This window comes from Oncorhynchus mykiss, chromosome 2 (assembly GCF_013265735.2).
Source record: "Oncorhynchus mykiss isolate Arlee chromosome 2, USDA_OmykA_1.1, whole genome shotgun sequence".
NCBI classification, from domain to species: domain Eukaryota; kingdom Metazoa; phylum Chordata; class Actinopteri; order Salmoniformes; family Salmonidae; genus Oncorhynchus; species Oncorhynchus mykiss.
Window position 1 is genome coordinate 30,497,848 of NC_048566.1, and position 20,393 is coordinate 30,518,240.

At 42.5% G+C, this 20,393-nt stretch overlaps 3 protein-coding genes across 7 annotated transcripts in view; 1 reads left to right on the forward strand and 2 right to left on the reverse strand.

Annotated features, from left to right (window-relative positions):
* The window catches only part of LOC110534660 (dyslexia-associated protein KIAA0319-like), a 19,748-nt gene extending 12,476 nt beyond the window's left edge, over window positions 1-7,272 (forward strand). Inside the window, 2 exon segments of the mRNA XM_036945475.1 lie at window positions 3,767-3,858; window positions 3,949-7,272. Of these exon segments, the coding sequence (XP_036801370.1) occupies window positions 3,767-3,858; window positions 3,949-4,106 (250 nt within the window). The 3' untranslated portion in view covers window positions 4,107-7,272.
* On the reverse strand, window positions 5,778-11,305 carry aldh5a1 (aldehyde dehydrogenase 5 family, member A1 (succinate-semialdehyde dehydrogenase)). The gene is made up of 10 exons (XM_036945424.1): window positions 10,473-11,305; window positions 9,517-9,600; window positions 9,265-9,435; window positions 9,011-9,127; window positions 8,764-8,907; window positions 8,469-8,612; window positions 8,153-8,311; window positions 7,865-8,028; window positions 7,703-7,761; window positions 5,778-7,563 (listed from the first exon to the last, which is right to left on the reverse strand). The coding sequence occupies exons 1-10, from the start codon at window positions 10,923-10,925 to the stop codon at window positions 7,352-7,354; spliced, it is 1,707 nt and encodes a 568-aa protein (XP_036801319.1). The 5' UTR covers window positions 10,926-11,305; the 3' UTR covers window positions 5,778-7,351.
* A 705-nt stretch (window positions 11,306-12,010) lies between these two features.
* LOC110486664 (protein DEK) lies at window positions 12,011-20,180 on the reverse strand. Of its 5 annotated transcripts, none has more exons than XM_036945453.1 (12): window positions 19,817-19,947; window positions 19,091-19,254; window positions 18,765-18,863; window positions 18,399-18,508; window positions 18,183-18,277; window positions 14,766-14,886; window positions 14,340-14,633; window positions 13,984-14,151; window positions 13,675-13,774; window positions 13,425-13,570; window positions 13,265-13,333; window positions 12,011-13,058 (listed from the first exon to the last, which is right to left on the reverse strand). In XM_036945453.1, coding segments are annotated over exons 1-12 (1,380 nt in total). In that variant the 5' UTR covers window positions 19,819-19,947; the 3' UTR covers window positions 12,011-13,046. The 5 variants fall into 5 exon arrangements, with proteins under 5 accessions (XP_036801348.1, XP_021414119.2, XP_021414111.2 ...); XM_021558444.2 differs by having other exon boundaries at window positions 13,425-13,567; window positions 19,749-19,889; XM_021558436.2 differs by having other exon boundaries at window positions 19,749-19,886.
* Between the last annotated feature and the right edge of the window lie 213 nt (window positions 20,181-20,393).

The following is a 20,393-nucleotide window of genomic DNA, read 5'->3' on the forward strand; positions in this document are numbered from 1 at the left end:
CAGGCATCCTCTACTGACGGGAGGAGGTCAATATCCTTCCAGGATACCCGATTCGAAAGGCCTGCTCGCTGAAATGTTTTAGTGAGCGTTTGACAGTGATGAGGGGGGGGTCGTTTGACCATGGACCCATTACGGACGCAGGCAATGAGGCAGTGATCGCTGAGATCCTGATTGAAGATGGCAGAGTTGTATTTAGAGGGCAAGTTGGTCAGGATGATATCTAAGAGGGGGCCCATGGTTACGGATTTAGGGTTGTACCTGGTAGGTTCCTTGATAATTTGCGTGAGATTGAGATAGCTTAGATTGTAGGATGGCCGGGGTGTTAAGCATATCCCAGTTTAGGTCACCTAACAGTACGAACTCTGAAGATAGATGGGGGCAATCAATTCACATATGGTGTCCAGAGCACAGCTGGGGGCTGAGGGGAGTCTATAACAAGCGGCAACGGTGAGAGACTTGTTTCTGGAATGGTGGATTTTTAAAAGTAGAAGCTCGAATTGTTTGGGCACAGACCTGGATAGTTTGACAGAGCTCTGCAGGCTATCTCTGCAGTAGATTACAACTCCGCCCCCTTTGGCAGTTTGATCTTGTCGGAAAATGTTGTAGTTGGGGATGGAAATGTCAGGATTTTTGGTGGCCTTCCTGAGCCAGGATTCAGACACGGCTAGGACATCAGGGTTGGCGGAGTGTGCTAAAGCAGTGAATAAAACAAACTTAGGGAGGAGGCTTCTGATGTTAACATGCTTGAAACCAAGGCTTTTACGGTTACAGATGTCAACAAATGAGAGCACCAGGGGAATGGGAGTGGTGCTTGGGGCTGCAGGACCTGGGTTAACCTTTACATCACCAGAGGAACAGAGGAGGGGTAGGATAAAGGTACGGCTAAAGGCTATAAGAACTGGTCATCCAGTGCATTCAGAACACAGAGTGGAAGGAGCAGATGGAGGTAAGTACAGTGGAGGTAAGCCTCGGCATTGAGTGACAATGAGAGAGGTTTTGTCTCTGCACCAGTTAAGCCAGGTGAGATAACTGCATGTGTGGGGGGTGGGACGAAAGGGCTATCTAAGGCATATTCGGTAGGGCTGGGGGCTCTACAGTGAAATAAGACAATAATCACTAACCAAAACAGCAATAGACAAAGTATATTGACATTAGGGAGAGGCATGTGTAGCCGAGTGATCATAGGGCCCAATGCGTAGCAATAGGTGAGTCAGGGAGACGATTCAGTAGTCGCTATTACTCTAGGCGAGCTGGAGACACGGCGATTCATACAGCAGATGGGCCTTCGGCAATGTCGCAATGGAAGAGCTCGTTGAAACCACCTCGGACAATTACATCGGCAGACCAGTCGTGATGGATTGGCGGATCTCCGTGTCAGCAGTAAAGGGTCCAGGCCAATTGGCATAGCAGGTATTGTAGCTCAAGAATTAGCTGGTGGATCTCTTCGGCAAGCCGGGAGATGGGCCTAGCTCGAGGCTAGCTCAAGGCTAACTGGTGCTTGCTTTGGGACAGAGACGTTAGCCAGGAGTAGCCACTCGGATTGCAGCTAGCTTGCTGCGATGATCCGGTGTAAAGGTTCAGAGCTTGCGGTAGGAATCCGGAGATCTGGTGGAGAAAAAGCAGTCTGATATGCTCTGGGTTGATATCGCACTGTGCAGACTGGCAGGTATTGAGCGAGCTGAGGCTGGCTGTTGTCCGAGTTAACGGTGAAGCAGTGGCTAACAGTGGCAGTGGCTAACTGACTACTAGCTAGTAGCTAGTTAGATGGCTAACTTCTGATGAGGGTTCCGGTTCTAAAGTATAAAAATAGCAGATCCGTACCACATTGGGTGAGGCGGGTTGCAGGACAGTATATTCAGTCCGTAGATTGAAAGTGAGATTAAAATATATGCTAAGTATATACAAGAGAAAACGAGGAAAATTATATATAAAACAATATTTACAAGGGACAAGACAAAACACACACCCGACTGCTACACCATCTTGGAAAATCAAGGTGTGTCTAATACCATGTTTCTTGGCCCAAGCAAGTCTCTCTTTCTTATTGGTGTCCTTTAGTAGTGGTTTCTTTGCAGCAGTTCGATTCATGCAGTCTCCTCTGAACAGCTGATGTTGAGAGGTGTCTGTTACTTGAACTCTGTGAAGCATTTATTTGGGCTGCAATTTCTGAGGCTGGTAACTCTAATGAACTTATTCTCTGCAGCAGAGGTAACTCTGGGTCTTCCTTTCCTGTGGTGTTCCTCATGAGAGCTAGTTTCATCAAACCGCTTGATGGTTTTTGTGACTGCACTTGAAGGAACTTTAAAAGTTCTTGAAATTTTCCAGATTGACCTAATGTCTTAAAGTAATGATGAACTCTTTGCTTATTTGAGCTGTTCTTGCCATAATATGGACGTGGTCTTTTACCAAATATGGCTGTCTTCTGTATACCACCCCTACCTTGTCACAACTGATTGGCTCAAACGCATTAAGAAGGAAAGAAATTCCACAAACTAACTTTGAACAAGGCACACCTGTTAATTGAAATGCATTCCAGGTGAAGCTGGTTCAGAGAATGCCAAGAGTGTGCAAAGCTGTCATCAAGGCAAAGGGTGGCTACTTTGAAGAATCTCAAATATATTTTGATTTATATTGATATTGAATATTGAGATTTTTGTTCCAACTGCTGTGTCTTTGTGAGGCGCAGAGTAGGTGAACGGATGATCTCCGCATGTGTGGTTCCCACCGTGAAGCATAGAGGAGGTGTGATGGTGTTTGGGTGCTTTGCTGGGGACACTGTCTGTGATTTATTTCTAAATCAAGGCACACTTAACCAGCATGGCTACCACAGAATTCTGCAGCGATACGCCATTCCATCTGGTTTGCACTTAGTGGGACTATCATTTGTTTTTCAACAGGACAATGACCCAAAACACCTCCGGGCTGTGTAAGGGCTATTTGACCAAGAAGGAGAGTGATGGAGTGCTGCATCAGATGACCTGGCCTCTACAATCACCTGACCTCAACCAAATTGAGATGGTTTGGGATGAGTTGGACCGCAGAATGAAGTAAAAGCAGCCAACAAGTGCTCAGCATATGTGGGAACTCCTTCAAGACTGTTGGAAAAGCAATCCAGGTGAAGCTGGTTGAGAGAATGCCGGGAGTGTGCAAAGCTGTAATCAAGGCAAAGAGTGGCTACTTTGAAGAATCTCAAATTGAAAATATATTTTGATTTGTTTAACACTTTTTTGGTTACTACATGATTCCATATGTGTTTTTTCATAGTTTTTATGTCTTCACTATTATTCTACAATGTAGAAAATAGTAAAAAATAAAAAAAATTCTGGAATGAGTAGGCGTGTCCAAACTTTTGACTGGTACTGTATATATACAGTATATACACACTGAGGTTGGAATAATACTGTGAAATTGTGAAAATGATGATGATGCCATTTTAGTGTAAGAGCTGTATGAAAAGACCACATTTTGGTTGGATGGGGTTTCGGCCTGCCTGGTGACATCACCTGATGGTAAATTAGTTAATAGACCAATAAGAAAGAGAGCTCCAAACCTCTCTGCCAATAACAGCGAGTTTTCAGTTTTCTCCTCCCCAGTTAGAAAATCTTGCTTGAAAAATGGCTATTAGCTAAGAAACTATTTTTGTATCTTTTAGACTATTTGAATTGAAAACAATCACAGTCAGGTACTTGTTACCCGGAAATTATTTGATATTGATATTTCTTTTAAAGGCTGCATTGGAACTTTAATAGAAATGTGTTTTGTTTAGGAGAAGGCGCACTAAGGTCAGGAAGAAAACCAAGTACACTATACTGGACAACATGGACGAACAGGAGAAAATGGAGCTGAGGCCCAAATACAGTAAGTGTCTTATATTTCATTCAACACATTTCAAACATTTCCTGTTTTTGGTGACCCTGCCATGATCTACCTGGTCTGTCCCCTTCTCAGACATCAAACACAGGAGCACGGAGCACAACTCCAGCCTCATGATGTCCGAGTCAGAGCTGGACAGTGACCAGGACACTGTCTTCAGTCGAGACCGACCGGTCCGGAGCAGAAACCGGACCAATGCTCAGGCTGCCCGCAACGGGAACACCTACGGATGAGCAGGAACGCACAGAACTGGGGTGGTTATTGTACAACATGAGTGAAACCCACTCTTGGGATTATGGCCGGGGTGCACAGCTCGAGTGCCATTGTGTCTGCTTGTTTTTGGTCTCGTTTTCTATTCAAATACTGGTTTCGACCAGATGTGTACTTTCTATGACATTCATTGGACAACTCAGCACCAGGGAGATGTGAAAATCCAAGGGCTGTAGGATAGTAGAGTTGGGCATCCCTGGATTCTGGGAAATAACAGTGGCATTAAGTTTACATGCATACAGACTGTAATTTGACACTAAGGATGAAGGTGCTCTTTGTGAGGAGGTTCTGTGGCCCCACATACTTCTACAGATAACCAGATTGGTGAATGCACATACAACTATCCATTATGCATACTAGTCTACCGACTACTACTGACCTTTAACTTTGCCTTGTTATCCAATGTTTTTTTACTGTCATTATTTTGTAGGAAATGGAGACAAGCCCAACCCTGGTTGTGAGCATCTGACGCCTCTCCTGTAAATGTTTTGACAAATTGGATTTGTCAAAATGGCTAGATGGAAAAGTCTAAATTCTTATGTTTAGTACCCAAAGTCCATCTTGTGATGCTACTCGTGAATCATTTAATCAGAATCAAACTCAATTTATCTGTGATCTGAGTGTCTTGGACTTTGACACAATACATCACAGCATTATATTGTATTTGAACTACTGTTTTGAGTTAGCACACTTGTCCTCCAAACTAGTTTTGGTATCTATCTCATTTTAAAGCTTCTTTATGCTAAATAAGCATAATGGGTCTCATAAATGGGCCCGAAGAAACAGAACCAGGCATTTCATGGGACAAGCCATAAAGGTGCCAAAATGCTCTATAAGCCTGTGGCTAACAGAGAGCCTATTATATCCAAGTACTTGGTAATGCATCCATTCTTCCTTCCCTTGGCAAGATCTATTATCTAACTTGAACATGGTGGGTAACATGCATTCAATCATTAATTCCTTTGTGTAATGATGGATTTTTCCTCCCTCTCATTCACTGTCAGAGAATGTCTGATTACATGAGTATAGTGCTAAATAATTAGGACACACAGTTTAAGGATTAAGAAGAGGACAGATGGAATTGATAATTAACATTACTATGCAGGACAGGTAGCCATTGATGGAATGGATCAAATACTTGACATTAAAGCAACATAAGCATGTCCAATGGTTGCTTTATATTTTTCTTCCCGTAAGGGACTGGGGAGATATTTCCCCAATATGGACAGAAACACTAACAGCCATGTTATATTCATGGCTTTTTCCCATTACACCACCCAATTTTTGGTATTTGCTCTGTTTACTTAACTAATTACAGCTACCAATGTTTTTACAGAAAATTAAATGCATCAAATCAATGAACAGTGTTCTGAATTCTGTGTAATTTTCTTTCCTGTCCAAAATTAGTAAGATGTAAGGCAGTTTCTACCAACCCTGGTCCTCCAGAACCCTCGACAGCACAAATTGCTATTCCAACGCTGGACAAGCATACCTGATTCAACTAATCATCAAGCCCTCAATGTGTTGAATGAGGGTTGTCCAGGGCTACAACAAGTGTGTACTGTTGGGGTTACTGGAGGACCAGGGTTGGGAAACACTGATCTAACGTAAACCAATTGATATTGTTTGACAAACAAAGTAACACAGTCATTTATTTAACATTTTATGAAGTACTCCATTAATATTTACAATAGTTAGAAATATTTTTTTACAATGAGTGTCACAACCAGAAAACAGAATTGGTAAAATTATTCAAACGGCACTTGTTTGGCAAGAGACATTACTTCAGTTTCAGAGAACACTACAACATTTACATTGCAGGTTCAGATACAGAACATAGGTGGTACAAACTGTCTGAATATCAAAGGCAGCTCTACTGGATAATATATTGTATGTGGGAAGACTAGTTACCAACGACAATATAACCTGTACTAATATAGTGGCATGGTCTACAATAGTTTTTAGTAGTTAGGATAGTTAACTATTTACAGAGGATGTTACACAGTACATTTCATTCTAACTGCTTAGCCCAACAAGGCTATTCCTCAACGGTTACCAAAATAGGGTCATTCATAATTTCACCACACTATTATCAAGTGACATATCTAATACAGCTGGGATCTGGATACAGCCAAGCCCCCTTTTCTAGAAAATAGCCAAATTATAAATAATCTTCCTATTAAAAACAGATTTAAGTCCCTTGTGCGTATCAATAATCTCAGTATTTGCAATTGATGTGCTTATTAAATCTACCCAACTCTATGCTAGGCTTCAAGTTCAAGTTATATAGTGCTTCTCATTAAGGGTCCAATCCTACATTGAGAACACACGTTTGTTTATTTGTATCTCAACATATGATTCAGCCCTAAAGGTCCAAATCGTTATGGGATCCCACAGGTTGGAGACTATTGGGTTATGTCCAAATACTATTGTGGCTTCCGATCCTCTTTAAGGGGCTACCCTTAAAAAGTTCCAATGCAGACGTTTTTATCTCAACATCAAATCATATCTGGGTAACAAGTACCTTACTGTGATTTTGAACATTTTAATTGAAAACAAAAGGAACAAAAATAGCTTCTTAGCAAAGAGCAATTTCTCAAACAAGAATTTTGCTAAGATTGGCTAGGAGTGGCCTGAGTGAGGAGGGGGAAAATGAGTGGTTATTGGCAGAGAGGTTTAGAACTCTTTCTTATTGGTCTATTAACCAATTTACCATCTGGTGATATCACCAGGCAGGCAATAACTTCAGGCGGTCTTTCCAAACAGCTCTTAAACTAAAAAAGGGCATGATCACCTTTTTCACAAAACTGATTCAACCTTAATGTGGAAATGTATAAAAAACAGGAAATTCATGTTTTAGACTGCACTAGGTCTTTAACTAACATGGATAACTGGTTTGGGTTGTCACCATATTGCTTTCCCTTCACCAGTTCTTATAGGCCAGTGGTCAGAGAGGATAAGGAGAGGAAACCATGTAGAGCATGGAACATGGATTTCTCGGCAGTGATGAAGGCTCTCAATGAGGATGAGGATCAGAATCACAATAATTTGTGAAGGAATCATATTTGATGATTGACATCAATTGTTGTTGTTTTTTATGTTAAATATGAGTAAGTAACTGTTACTAGAGCCTAAGAATCCTCCCTTTTCCCAAATGCACCGCTTCCTACTTGGGGAAGTCCAGGAGTTGGGGGGGTGTAGTGTTCCCTCAGGGGGTTAGCCCTCCAAAGCACATGTACTTGACGTCCAGGTACTCCTCGATGCCATACTTGGAGCCCTCACGGCCCAGGCCCGATTGCTTGACCCCGCCGAAGGAGGCCTCTGGGGTGGAGAGGAGACCCTCGTTCACCCCCACCATGCCTACCTCCAGATTCTCCGCCACCCGCCAGATCTGACTGACGTCCTGGGAGAAGAAGTATCCTGGGGGGGGGGGGGGGGGGAGCAGAACATGAAATAGAGTCGGTAAATCAGACAGGCTCTGTCAAATTAAAATAATAATTATAGGTTTGAGGGGTTTTCAGACATGACAGCAAGGTGCATACAATAATGTTTAGCTCACCTGCTAAACCCACATGAGATGCATTGGCAATGGCAAGTGCTTCCTTCTCTGTGCTAAACCTATCATAAGGAAAAGACAAACAACTTGAGTTAGCTTCCATTTTAGCATCCATCCACTCTTCAATTGTGATTGAGTTGTCTGATCTCTCCTAGCTCTACTGACCTGATGACAGGCAGGAGAGGACCGAAGGTTTCCTCTCTGGTACATAGCATGTCTGTGGTGACATCAGCCAGCAGAGTGGGCTGATGGAACGAGCCGTCCAGACGCTTCCCCCCCCTTAGCACCTTGGCCCCCCGCGACACTGCATCCATTACCTGGTGCTCCACCTGGGAGAGACATAGGATATATTAAGGTTATGTAACATATCAGGATATAAACAATATCATGCAGATAATAGTTATAGTATAGCTATAATACAAAACACCCACTTGACAGAAGGAACCAGGTTACCTTCTCAGAGGCACGGACATTGATGAGGGGTCCCTGGGTGGTGTTTGGGTCAGAGCCGTGGCCCAGACGGAGCTCTGCATCCATGGCCTTCCCCAACTTCTCTATGAAGCAATCGTGGATCTTACTCTGGACCAGGAAGCGGTTGGAGCAGACACATGTCTACGGGGGTCAAAGGGCACATTGAGGGACATGGAGGTTAGGCCACGACTTAAGACACCCCGTTTTAGAATGACACGCAACATTTCGATATGGTGCATTTCAGTTTCCCCCAGTAGACACAAAATGATTTGTTTTACGATAACTTCTATTTCGGTACCTGTCCTGAGTTCCTGAACTTGGAGTTCATGGCTCCCGCCACAGCCTTGTCCACATCCGCACTGTCAAACACAATGAAGGGGGCATGGCCACCCAGCTCCATTGAAACCCTCTTGACAGTGTCGGCGGCGAGCTTCAAGAGAATCTGAGGATGAGCGAGGAGTTATCAGGACAATCACAGGCCTTTTCATGGAAAAATTATCCACCTACAAGATTTAAGACTAACATGAAATGTATATTGCATTTTCAGGATTGTTTAAGCTAACTCTGAAGCCATTCTAGATCAGTGTCCATACCTTTCCAGTGGCAGTGGATCCAGTGAAGGAGACCTTCCCCACCAGGGGGTCTGTGCAGAGGACCGCCCCAACAGAGGGGGTCTTCTCTCTGGAGCAGGGAACCACGTTAAACACCCCCGCAGGGATCCCGGCCTGACTTGCGAGCTTTACACACACAAAAAGTAAACATATGAATTAGACAAATGAAGTGTCTCACTATTGGGGACCCAGCCACAGTGAGTGTTGTTGTGGAAACAGAAGCACTGACCTCAGCGAGCGCCAGGGCAGAGAGGGGTGTGTCCTCGGCAGGTTTCACCACGATGGTGCAGCCCGCGGCCAGGGCAGCACCTACTTTCCTGGTGATCATAGCACTGGGGAAGTTCCACTGTGGGGGGGGGGGGGGGGATAGAGGCTAGATTAGGTGTTCCGCAGGAAGTGAAAAGCATTACAGAATTTCAGCTCACCAGGACCGAAGTTGGACATCCCTGACATATAGTAGATGGATGAAGCATTACAGCTCACCGGAGTGATGATTGAGGCCACACCCACAGGTTGTTTGAGCAGAAGGATCCTACGGTCCTTGGCAGCCGAGGGCACAACATCCCCGTAGACACGGCGTGCCTCCTCAGAGAACCATTCCAGGAAGCCAGCAGCGTAAGCAATCTCCCCCAGAGACTCCTTCATGGGCTTGCCCTAAGAGGTGCAGAACACACAAGTGGTTTACTACTCAGAACGAAATACAAATCATTACACGGACAGCAAAACAATACTCACACACTCAAAGGTGATCAGCTTAGCAAGGTCCTCCTTGTTCAACGTCAACAGATCGTACCATTTCCGTAGAAGGACACTTCTTTCCTAAGGAAGAAAACAACATTAAAATCAGCTCATGGAATCAGTAAATTGCATGATCCACAAGAATCTGGAGGACCCTGTCTGGTCTTACTAGCGCTCCCTGGAACTAGCAGCTCTTGATAACAGAGATGGAACTTGATGCAACAATGTGTGCTGTGTATTGAAAGTTAATGAGGTGTTGATGGTGAGTGGTGCCTCTGGCTGTTGCCTTTCCACTCACTCAGTCCCTCTCGCACTGAAGCATTGCTTCACATGCATGGCAGCAGAGCCAGAGGGGAGGGGGTGTTTGTTGGCTGCATGGACAGAAAACCAGTACAATGAGGCCATCTTTACCAGATCAAAGACAAAACTGGCATGAACAGGAATCTCCCCAAACTACAGTATAAGATGTTGGAGTCAGACTTTGATATTCTCTCAAGGCTCCCTCCCTGCTTAGTGATGTACGCTTGGTGAAGTATTAATATGGCAGTGAGTGAGTTGGCTTAATAATTGCATAAATCACTCACGGACACGACAGTAAAAAAAAAACAACAGCCCTGCAACCTGGAGTGGCTACTTTGCGGGCCAAGTAGTTCTTTGGCTAGGCTATTATTGAGCATACACTACAGGCCCAAAAACAATGAACCCTGGGGTATAAGCTATGACGCTTGTAATAGATATGTAATTGTGCACTTTGACTGTCTATTAGGTTAATATATTCTGCCTAACATGCATGTTAGTCACAATAGTAAGGGAAAGCAGCTGTCACACTTGATTTCATGCAACTAGGAAATGTGGGGAAAGCGGTGGTAGATGATGGAAAAAAAATATCAAGATGTTATTCACAGAATTGCGGATCGTCAACGGTATTTCAGCATAATAAAGTAGAGGCATACCTTCGCTGTGTGTTGCTTCCAGGAGTAGAATGCCTTGTAGGCTGCGTCGACAGCTAGTTTAGCTTCTGCTGGACCGCAGTCGGCGACTTTCGCAATCTCTTCCCCCGTCGCTGGGTCCAGCACTGGGAAGGTAGAGGGAGCATTGATCCATTGCCCGTTCACATAGCCCTGCGTTCGGAGAAGCTGAGCGGAAATATCGAGGCTGTATTGCCTATGCATGACCAATGGTAGGCCGACCTGGCGGGGGAGACACAGACTTCTTAGGAGACAGAAACTACCCATAGCACGAGAATATATTTGTCCACAAGAGGTTAAGTAGAATGCTGTCTCGCTGTCAGTCAAAGCAAAACTGCTGCAGTGACTTGTGAATTTCAATAAGGTTGTCGTCCGTGGATAGATACGAGTTCGAACCAGTCTTGAAGGCGGTCGCATTAAACACGTGATCATACACATTCACGCATACACAATACATTACTGACTAAACCATAATTCGTGTGTTCCTTCGCTCAAAATGTATACATTATAACACAACTGCCATTATCGAAAGCAACCAAATGTGTAGCTGCATGTATTCTTCGTATTGACTGCAAGTGCTACAATACGTTACAATGCAGAGACGGTATCTAAGATACTAGTTTGTTACAGCGTTACATCGTCGGTCTTTCCCATCGCCATTGATGTGTTCAGTTGGCCAATCCACACGCTTGGATATCTTCTCTTGCGTCCAATAAGAGCACACAAACTATAACCAGCTTCCCTGAAATGTAGACATGTGTACGTTGCATCATTAGTAGTCTTAAATCTGTCAACTTTCAGTCACAAGCAGACTTTAAAGGCGAAGCTGACTAATCTATAAATCATTGTATTAACTGCTCAATGGGCTTGATCGACATTTCAGCAGACTGACGACTAATTAGCTACAAATCACCTAGCATCATAAATAATGACTCATTATTAATCACAATTTCCCAATTATACATTTAAGCAATAGGGCCAGAGGGGGTGTGGTATATGGCCAATATACCGCAACTAACAGCTGTTCTTAGGCGCAACGAGGAGTGCCTGGACACAGCCCTTAGCCGAGGTATGTTGGCAATATACCACAAACCACCGAGGTGCCTTATTGCTATTATAAACTGATTACCAACACAATTAGAGCAGTAAAAACAAATGTTGTCATACCCGTGGTATACGGTCTGATATGCCACAGCTGTCAGTCAAACAGCATTCAAGGATCGAACCACCCAGTTTAATAATACTGTTTTGATCCTCTTGAAAACAGGCAATATTATTTAGTCTCTGCTATCCGGGATCCTCGAGCCATTCCTCAGCCCCATTTTACTTTAAATGTAAAATGGTTACGTAGGAACATTCCATGGATTCCAGATAGTACTGACCAATATTGTTTGTACCTCAGTCAGGCAGTCACAATTTACATGACATTATGGTTTTGATGCGCCGTAACAGGGCCAATATCGTGACTGTTTACCGCCTTAGTAATGAGTGTCTTTGCTTCAGCAAAACACTAGATAGACAAGTGTTCGTTCAAAAATCTGATGTAAATTTATATGCAGAACATTGGAAGACATTTTCATTCAATGACTTACTTTGTCAAAGGTACATTGCCTAAAAAGATCCAACTCTTCATTGAGCAAGGTAACTACATAAATCAGAATCCTGTACTGCATACAGAGACAAATTAAGGACTAAAACAGGATCTCATCAAAAGGGAATGATTAACAAAATGTACACATTTACATATAAAAACATGAAGTCCTATAAATGCAATCAAGGAATATGTTTGAAGACTTGACCATGACAAATACTTTTCAAAACTAAATTGAACAGCTTGCCATGCAAAACAATTTCACACAAAATGTCTAGGGAGAATGGAAAATGAGTGGAATTATTAGTCCAAAATGTTTTGCAACAGAAACCGCATACTTACTAAAACCAGAGTTTCTATTGGTCAAATTCCAGTAGGGCCCTCCCATTTTGGTTCCTAGTGAATACACCCCAGCCTTGTTGCTATAAGGCTGTTTTATGTGCATCAAAACCAGAGGGAAAGATTTTAAATCCTCTGCAGAAGGCAAAGGATGGCTATAGTGAGGACCCTTACTCCATTTTGACTGGTCAATTCAGGAAATACATTTAAAATAAACTGTGTGAATTCATGCATTGCCTGAGGACATGTTTCCATTTATAGTGACCAACCTTGAATCTCTAAAACATTGTTCGTTTAGCCTAACACCCTTTGCTTGGGATCAGTAGAAAAACTGTAAAGTTAAAGTGTATTAACAAAGCACAGATTATTAACAAGCAATGACTCAAAGGCATACACCTTAAGTAGCATGTTACATATGACCTCAGAGAAGTGTGCAGTCAAATTGGAAATTACATAATACAGAAACATAAAAACATTAGGATTGAAATAAAAACAAACACAACGAAGTAAAACTTGGGGTTTGAGCAGTTCTAAGAAGGTAGGCACATTCTTTTGATTATCCTTTTCCAGCATTGGAACATTCACAGTTATTTGTCACAAGGACTGTTTATGTCCTTTTCCCATGTTCTTTAGGAAATCAGCTGCAAAGAAAAAAACAGATGGTTATACAAAGAAATCCATCTGCCAACAGATAAAACATAATTGAAAAGCATTCACACACTTTTTGTGTGTGTGTGTGTGTGTGTGTGTGTGTGGGGGGGGGTAATGACATTGACAGACTTGAGTAGTCTATAAGGCAAGCACAGTGCTGCTATTCCAGAACACCAAGGGAGGACAGGTAACTCACCATTTTTACTGTCTGCTTGACATAGTCCTTTCTGCTGGTCAGGTCATACTCTGGGTATGTGTCATACACCTGGGACAGAGAAGTTGTTGCGTTAGAGACTTTTACAGGTAAACCAACCAACATTGTGATATCAAATCAGATATTTGAGAAGCAAACATACTTTCTGGCAGATCTTCTTCATGGTCATCTCCTCCAGGTTGGCATCTTTCAGCAGCCTCTTCACTGTCTCCTTTAGCTGCTCATCTGTAGGAGGTTTCTTGATCATCTTGATCAACGGCTCATCGTCATCCGAGCTGTCGAGTGCTGCTATGTAGGAAAACAAGCAGAGAAAAACATAACAATAAGCATTAGGCTACAGGTTGCCAATGACGTATGAAACACGCTATTAAAGTAAATCTACATATTCTTACCATTGCCCTTGTTGGCAGTCTTTTTCTGTTTGTTACTGCTGCTGTCTGCTTTTTTGGTCTTAGCCAGTGCTGCCCTCTTAGCTGACGGTTTATTTTTTGGCTGAGGACAAGTCAATCCATGAGTTAATTCCATTAGTTTAAGATAAAGACAAATAGGTAAAAACCCTATCCAGATATTATAGACCTGATCTGTTACATAATTACATACAAATATGAACACAACCCCAAACTGTTGACTTTTGTATTGACAAGACTTGCTGTGAGTTTAGCAAATCCAGAATCAGAGACAGATTGACAGAAGAATCTCACCTTCTCAACTTCACTCTCGCTGTCTTTCTCATCCTCATCATCCTCATCTGAATCAGACTGGTCAGAGTCTTTTGTTTTCTTTTTGGCAGGAGCTGCCTTCTTTGCTGGTTGCGCACGCTTCTTGGCAGGTGTTCTCTTACCCTTGGCTGCTGGATTTGACTTGGGATCCTGATTGGTAGGCGAGAAGGGACTTTGTGGTTAATCTGTGAGTGACAGAACAGGTTGACCATTCCCTTTTACAGTTCTAGAATATTTATATAGTGGCACTAGTATTGTCCAAGACCAAATAGGGGAAATACACATTTCCAATGGACAATATCTATCAGTTTACATTACAACATTTCAGTTCTCCTCACCTCATCGTCGTAGTCTTCAGAATCGTCGGTATCTTCATCGGTCGTCACCTTTTCCCGCTTTCCCGATTTCTCGCTCTTCTTTTCAGCGTCTGACTCGTCTTGTTCTACTGTGACTCCTTGCTCGTCATCATCCTCATCACTGCTAGAATCAGTAACGATGGCTTTGGACTTGCTCTCTGCTTTGACCTTCCGGGGGCTGCTGGATATACTCTTCGCCTTAGCCTTGGTCTTGCTCTTAGAGTCTTTGGTTGAGATATTCTTCTTAGACTTCTTCTTCCTCTTTGAGATCACAGGCTGCAGATGGGAAGGATTTTGTATTCTGTTTGACAAGACAACAAACTCAAGAAATGTGTATCTAGCTAAAGATTAGTCACGACATGAAAACTGTTAGTTTTTTTTTTTAAATAAAGAAGAATTTTAACTCACCTTTCCTGATATTCTGGGACTCATGAGGAAAGTCATGATCCTGTCGATGAGGACTGACTGGTTTCCACCCTTCTCCAGGTCCAACACTTTACAGATGGTCCTCAACCTTACGCATGTTATCCTGAATCCGAGCACACAAATACTAGTCATTAGTTTGCTTGTTTATTGTGCAATAGAGTACGTTTGACCCACAACAATAGTTCAGATAAATGTTTAAACATGTTACTTCATTAAAGCCGTTAGATGCAGTTTATCATAGCACACTGCGCTTTATTACAGGCGACAATCATAGTACTCATCACTGCATTCTCTACCAGAAAGTTGGTTGGCCCTCTGATGTCAAGTTACATAGGTTGATACATTGCCATTTTCATTTATAAACAAAAAGTCCAATGTACCAAACACAATTACTAAACTTTAGACAAGTTACCTGACCCTGTCTCAGGGATGGTTAACTCTGGAAATTCATTTGGTCTCTACAGAGTTGGGTAAATCAGCTTTTAGTTCTTGCACCTTGTGGAACAATCTTCAAAATGTTCTAAAATTGGATGTGTTGGTGCCTTTAGTGCAATTCAGAAAGCTGATTGAGGACCTTTTTACGGATGAATGTTCATTTCTAATGACCGTGTTTCTTTCTGCTTGCATTTTGCATTTATATTTTGACATTTGTATTTTCTGTCACTTATTTAATTCAGGACTCATCTGTAAAAAAAGAGACCTTGGTCTCAGTAGGACTCTATAAAAAAAATATATATATACAGTACCAGTCAAAAGTTTGGACACCTACCGTAATTTCCGGACTATAGGCCGCTACTTTTTTCCCACGCTTTGAACTTTGCGGTTGATACAATGACGCGGCTAATATATGGATTTTTCCCGCTTTCACAAGATTCATGCCGCCAAAAAACTGAGCACCGTCACATAATGTGACGGAAATCGAGCGCGCTCAAACTTCCCATCATTCTGATTACGGTAGTCATTTTGTCACCCTCATCATGGCAAAGACACGGAGAAATGCGTATGATGCAGCTTTCAAGTTGAAGGCGATCGATCTGGCTGTTGGAAAAGGAAATAGAGCTGCTGCACGGGAGCTTGGCCTTAATGAGTCGATGATAAGACGTTGGAAACAGCAGTGTGAGGAACGGACTCAGTGCAAAAAGACAACAAAAGCAGATGGCCCGAACTAGAAAATGAGCTTGAAGACTGGGTCAACACAGAGAGCAGACGGCCGAGGTGTTTCAACTGTGCAGATCCGACTGAAAGCCAAAACAATCGCCACCGCAATGAAGTTTGAGGATTTTAGAGGTGGACCATCGTGGTGTCTAAGATTTATGAGACGTAAAGGCCTGTCCATCAGGGTACGGACGAGTCTGTGTCAGCAGCTCCCTCCCGACTACGAGGAAAAAGTTTCAAACTTCCGCAAATTCACTGATGCAAAGATAGAGGAGCATTCCATTGGCCCGCACAACATCATACACATGGATGAGGTTCCTCTGACGTTTGACCTGCCTCTCACTCGGACTGTCAACAGGAAAGGAGAAATATCCGCCACGCTGAAAACTGGGCATGAAAAAAACCGCACTTCACCTGTGTTCTGAGCTGCACGGCATCGGGAGAAAAGCTTCCACCGATGTTGATTTTTAAACGCATGACGATGCAACTAGAAAAATTCCCGAAAGGAATTGTTATGAAAGTCAACAAGAAAGGATGGATGACGGAAGACCTAATGCATGAATGGCATACGGAGTGTTAAGGCTGTGTAAAGTTAATTTGTTTCAATGTACCGGTAGGCACCTGCGGCTTATAGACATGTGCAGCTTATTTATGTACAAAATACATTTTATTATTATTATTTTTTTATCAGTTGGTGCGGTTTATATTCAGGTGCGCTTAATAGTCCAGAAATTACAGTACTCATTTAAGGGTTTTTATTTATTTTGACTATTTTCTACATTGTAGAATAACAGTAAAGACATCAAAACTATGAAATAACACATATGGAATCATGTAGTAACCAAAAAAAGTTCAAACAAATCAAAATATATTTGAGTTTCTTCAAAGTAGCCACCCTTTGCCAAGAGAGGCACTCTCTCAACCAGCTTCACCTGGAATGCATTTTCAACAGTCTTGAAGGAGTTTCCACATATACTGAGCACTTGTTGGCTACTTCCATTCACTCTGCGGTCCAACTCATCCCAAACCATCTTAAATTGGGTTGAGGTCAAGTGATTGTGGAGGCCAGCTCATCTGATCCAGCACTCCACCACTCTCCTCCTTGGTCAAATAACCCTTACACAGCCTGGAGGTCATTGTCCTGTTGAAGAACAAATGATAGTGCCACTAAGCCCAAACCAGATGGGATGGTGTATCACTGCAGAATTCTGTGGTAGCTATGCTGGTTAAGTGTGCCTTGAATCACAGACAGTGTCACCAGCAGAGCACCCTCACACCTCCATGCTTCAAGGTGGGAACCACACATGCAGAGATTATGCAGAGATTATCCGTTCACCTACTCTGAGTATCACAAAGACATAGCGGTTGGAGCCAAAAATCTCGAATTTGGACTCATCAGACCAAAGGACAGATTTCCACTGGTCTAATGTCCATTGCTTGTGTTTCTTGGCCCAAGTAAGTCTCTTCTTATTGGTGTCCTTTAGTAGTGGTTCCTTTGCAGCATTTGGACCATGAAGGCCTGATTCACACAGTCTCCTCTGAACAGTTGATGTTGAGGTGTGTCTGTTACATGAAGTCTGTGAAGCATTTATTTGGGCTAAATTTCTCAGGTGTAGTTAACTCTAATGAACTTATCCTCTGCAGCAGAGGTAACTCTGGGACTTACTTTCCTGTGGCGGTCCTCATGAGAGTTTCATGATAGCGCTTGATGGTTTTTGTAACTGCACTTGAAGAAACTTTCAAAGTTCTTGATGGACTGTTGATTCTCTTTGCTTATTTGAGCTGTTCTTGCCATAATATGGACTTGGTCTTTTACCAAATAGGGCTATCTTCTGTATACCAACCCTACCTTGTCACAACACAAATGATTGGCTCAAACACATTAAGGAAAGAAATTCCACAAATTACCTTTTAACAAGGCACACCTGTTAATTGAAATGCATTCCAGGTGACTACCTCATGAAGCTGGTTGAGAGAAAGCCAAGAGTGTGCAAAGCTGTCATCAAGGCAAAGGGTGGCTACTTTGAAGAATCTCAAATATATTTTGATTTGTTTAACACTTTTTTGGTTACTACATGATTCCATATGTGTTATTTTATAGTTGATGTATTCGCCATTACAAAATAGTAAAAAAATAAAATAAACTTTAATGACTAGGCGTGTCCAAACTTTTGACTGGTACAGTATATACGCTACTATTGTTGTTTCACAAGTCCTTACTGCGCAACCCCCTCTCCTTCTTACTTCATCATCCTCTCCTTCTTCTTTATATAGGGTTCACTGTCAACCTCGAACGGGAAGCCATTGAACAGCCGCATATTTTTCCTCATTGTGGCAATCTGAGGAAAGAACCATCAATAATGACACAACTGACTAACAACTCTAAGAGTTGTTTTACCCACACAGGTGTGTCCATTGTGACATTACTCAGCCTTTTAAAAAGGTGTAAGATACACTTACCTTACCTGGCATATCAAAGAGAATTGTATGAAGCGGTTTCAGATCTGGAACCTTCAGCTTTCCAAGGTGGTGGTTCACTCTCGCAATGTCTCCTAATTTATCTCCGCCACCTGAGAGGGAGTGAAAAAAATAGGGTTGTACTGTTAAATAATGAGCTGACTACTGAGGGCAAAATGGTGGTGGGAGCATTATATGGGATCCCAGCAGGGCTGGTACATGATACTGTTGCATCCCAATAGACTACGAGACTGATGAGAACTTATTTACAGGCTTTATTCTGTCTCATGTCAACAAAACGTTGGAAAAGTTCTCTGTGCACATCTATAGCCTTTGGTGATAGGCATGTCTAAGGATGCTCCATCTTACCATTTTCAACTTTCAGCACCTTCGCTGGTTTTGCAACCTGGAAATCAAGTCTTTGCACCATCTTTTTCTCTCTCTTCCCTTCAACTATTTGAGATAGAGCTGCAAGAAGAACATAACAGGTCAAATATAATTCAGTGCTGCTGGATTCATCAACTGTAGCAAACCAGGCCTCTGTGCATGCAATAACTAACAAGTCGGACCCATACAAAGCTGAGGAAGGTAAAGGAGGGATGATAACTAGCTAGATACCTGTACTGAACTATAAATTAATAGTGTAGGTCTATATTGAGCAAAACGGGTTCATAAACATCATTGACTTATCATACTTATGTCTCTACACATTTCATTCCGTGGTTTTCGGGCCTTTTCTGGTGAGTCCGCCAGGTCTTCAACCTTTGGTTCTTTCTCTACCTCATCCGACAGGGGACAAACCTCTATATTTTCATCCATTGTTTCAGTCATGTCCGTGCACGTTGTAACATCTGCTGCCCTGTTTTGGGAAGAAAGTAGTTTCACCATCAGTTTAGCCAGATATCCCTGGAGAAGCACCTGACTATAGTCCCTCCTTTTATGCGAATAATATAACAAAAAACATTAAGCTAACGTTAGTTAGTCAACAACTTTCCATCGGACTTGACAATGTCATGTCTGAGAACCTTGTTAGATAGCTAAGTTAAGATGTTAAGGGTTAGCAAGCACAAACAATACAACAAAAACTAACCTTAGCTAGTTAAAATTACAAACAATCACAATTTACCCACCAGATGGTTGTCATTATAAGTATACATAGCTAGCCAGCTACAACAGTAAGTTCCATTCAATCTTGTGGTGTTTAACTTTTTGCAGTGTGGCGCCCGGAGACATAATTTGGCGCGCAGGTTTGTTTTGAACAGAGCGTTAGCTAGCTAGCCAACTGTACGCCATGTATCAAAGTTTACCACCACACAGACTGAAAACTAGCTAGCTATATAGATATTTACTAACCCGTTGTATTGACACATGACGGTGTTAGATAGAAACATATCAACGAAATAGTTAGCTAAAGTCAATACATTCCCGCTGATGCTGCCTGACGTGGGTAGCTACCGCGGTTAGCTCAGTCTTCTTGTCAACGTAGCAGCCACCCAGTTCTTTTTAGTTACTGAATGCGTCTAACTGCTGAAGTTTGTTTTATCGCTACAATGATACTTAATATGACCATTCTGGCTCATTGGAAATCTATAGCCAACTATTACAGTATGCCAATATACTCAATACTTTACCTTGTCACCAAAACAGAATTGGATTAGGTTCCAAATGGCGGGTTTGTTGCAGTGTGGGCGTCAATGGGCAATCATTTAGATGACGTACAACACAACATTAGAAATTAGTCGACCATGACTAAACTAAACCACACAATATTAGAAATGAGCCAATTAGGACTAATCTAACATTCGAAGTCCGTATTTCCCTGGTTTTATTGGTCGATTTGATAATACACTCAATGAGGGGATTTGATTATCTGGCCCGAGTTACCCCGGTGGTAGGAGTTTGTAGCGGGTGAAGGGTGATTGCATTCGTTTTGGAACTGAGCTGCCTCCGGGCGTCAGCCGGGTGCCCCGTCAAAGTCCGCAGCGAAGTCGGCTCAAA

Coding starts and splice junctions, on each gene's coding strand:
- aldh5a1 (XM_036945424.1), bottom strand. CDS start 10,925: ATGTGTATGATCACGTGTTTAATGCGACCGCCTTCAAGACTGGTTCGA. Junction 9,128..9,264: donor TGGCCTCAATCATCACTCCG/GTGAGCTGTAAT, acceptor CCCCCCCCACAG/TGGAACTTCCCCAGTGCTAT. Junction 8,613..8,763: donor GATCCACTGCCACTGGAAAG/GTATGGACACTG, acceptor GCTCATCCTCAG/ATTCTCTTGAAGCTCGCCGC.
- LOC110486664 (XM_021558436.2), bottom strand. CDS start 19,786: ATGTTTCTATCTAACACCGTCATGTGTCAATACAACGG. Junction 18,864..19,090: donor TGAAATGTGTAGAGACATAA/GTATGATAAGTC, acceptor TTCTTCTTGCAG/CTCTATCTCAAATAGTTGAA. Junction 13,775..13,983: donor GCGAGAGTGAAGTTGAGAAG/GTGAGATTCTTC, acceptor ACTTGTCCTCAG/CCAAAAAATAAACCGTCAGC.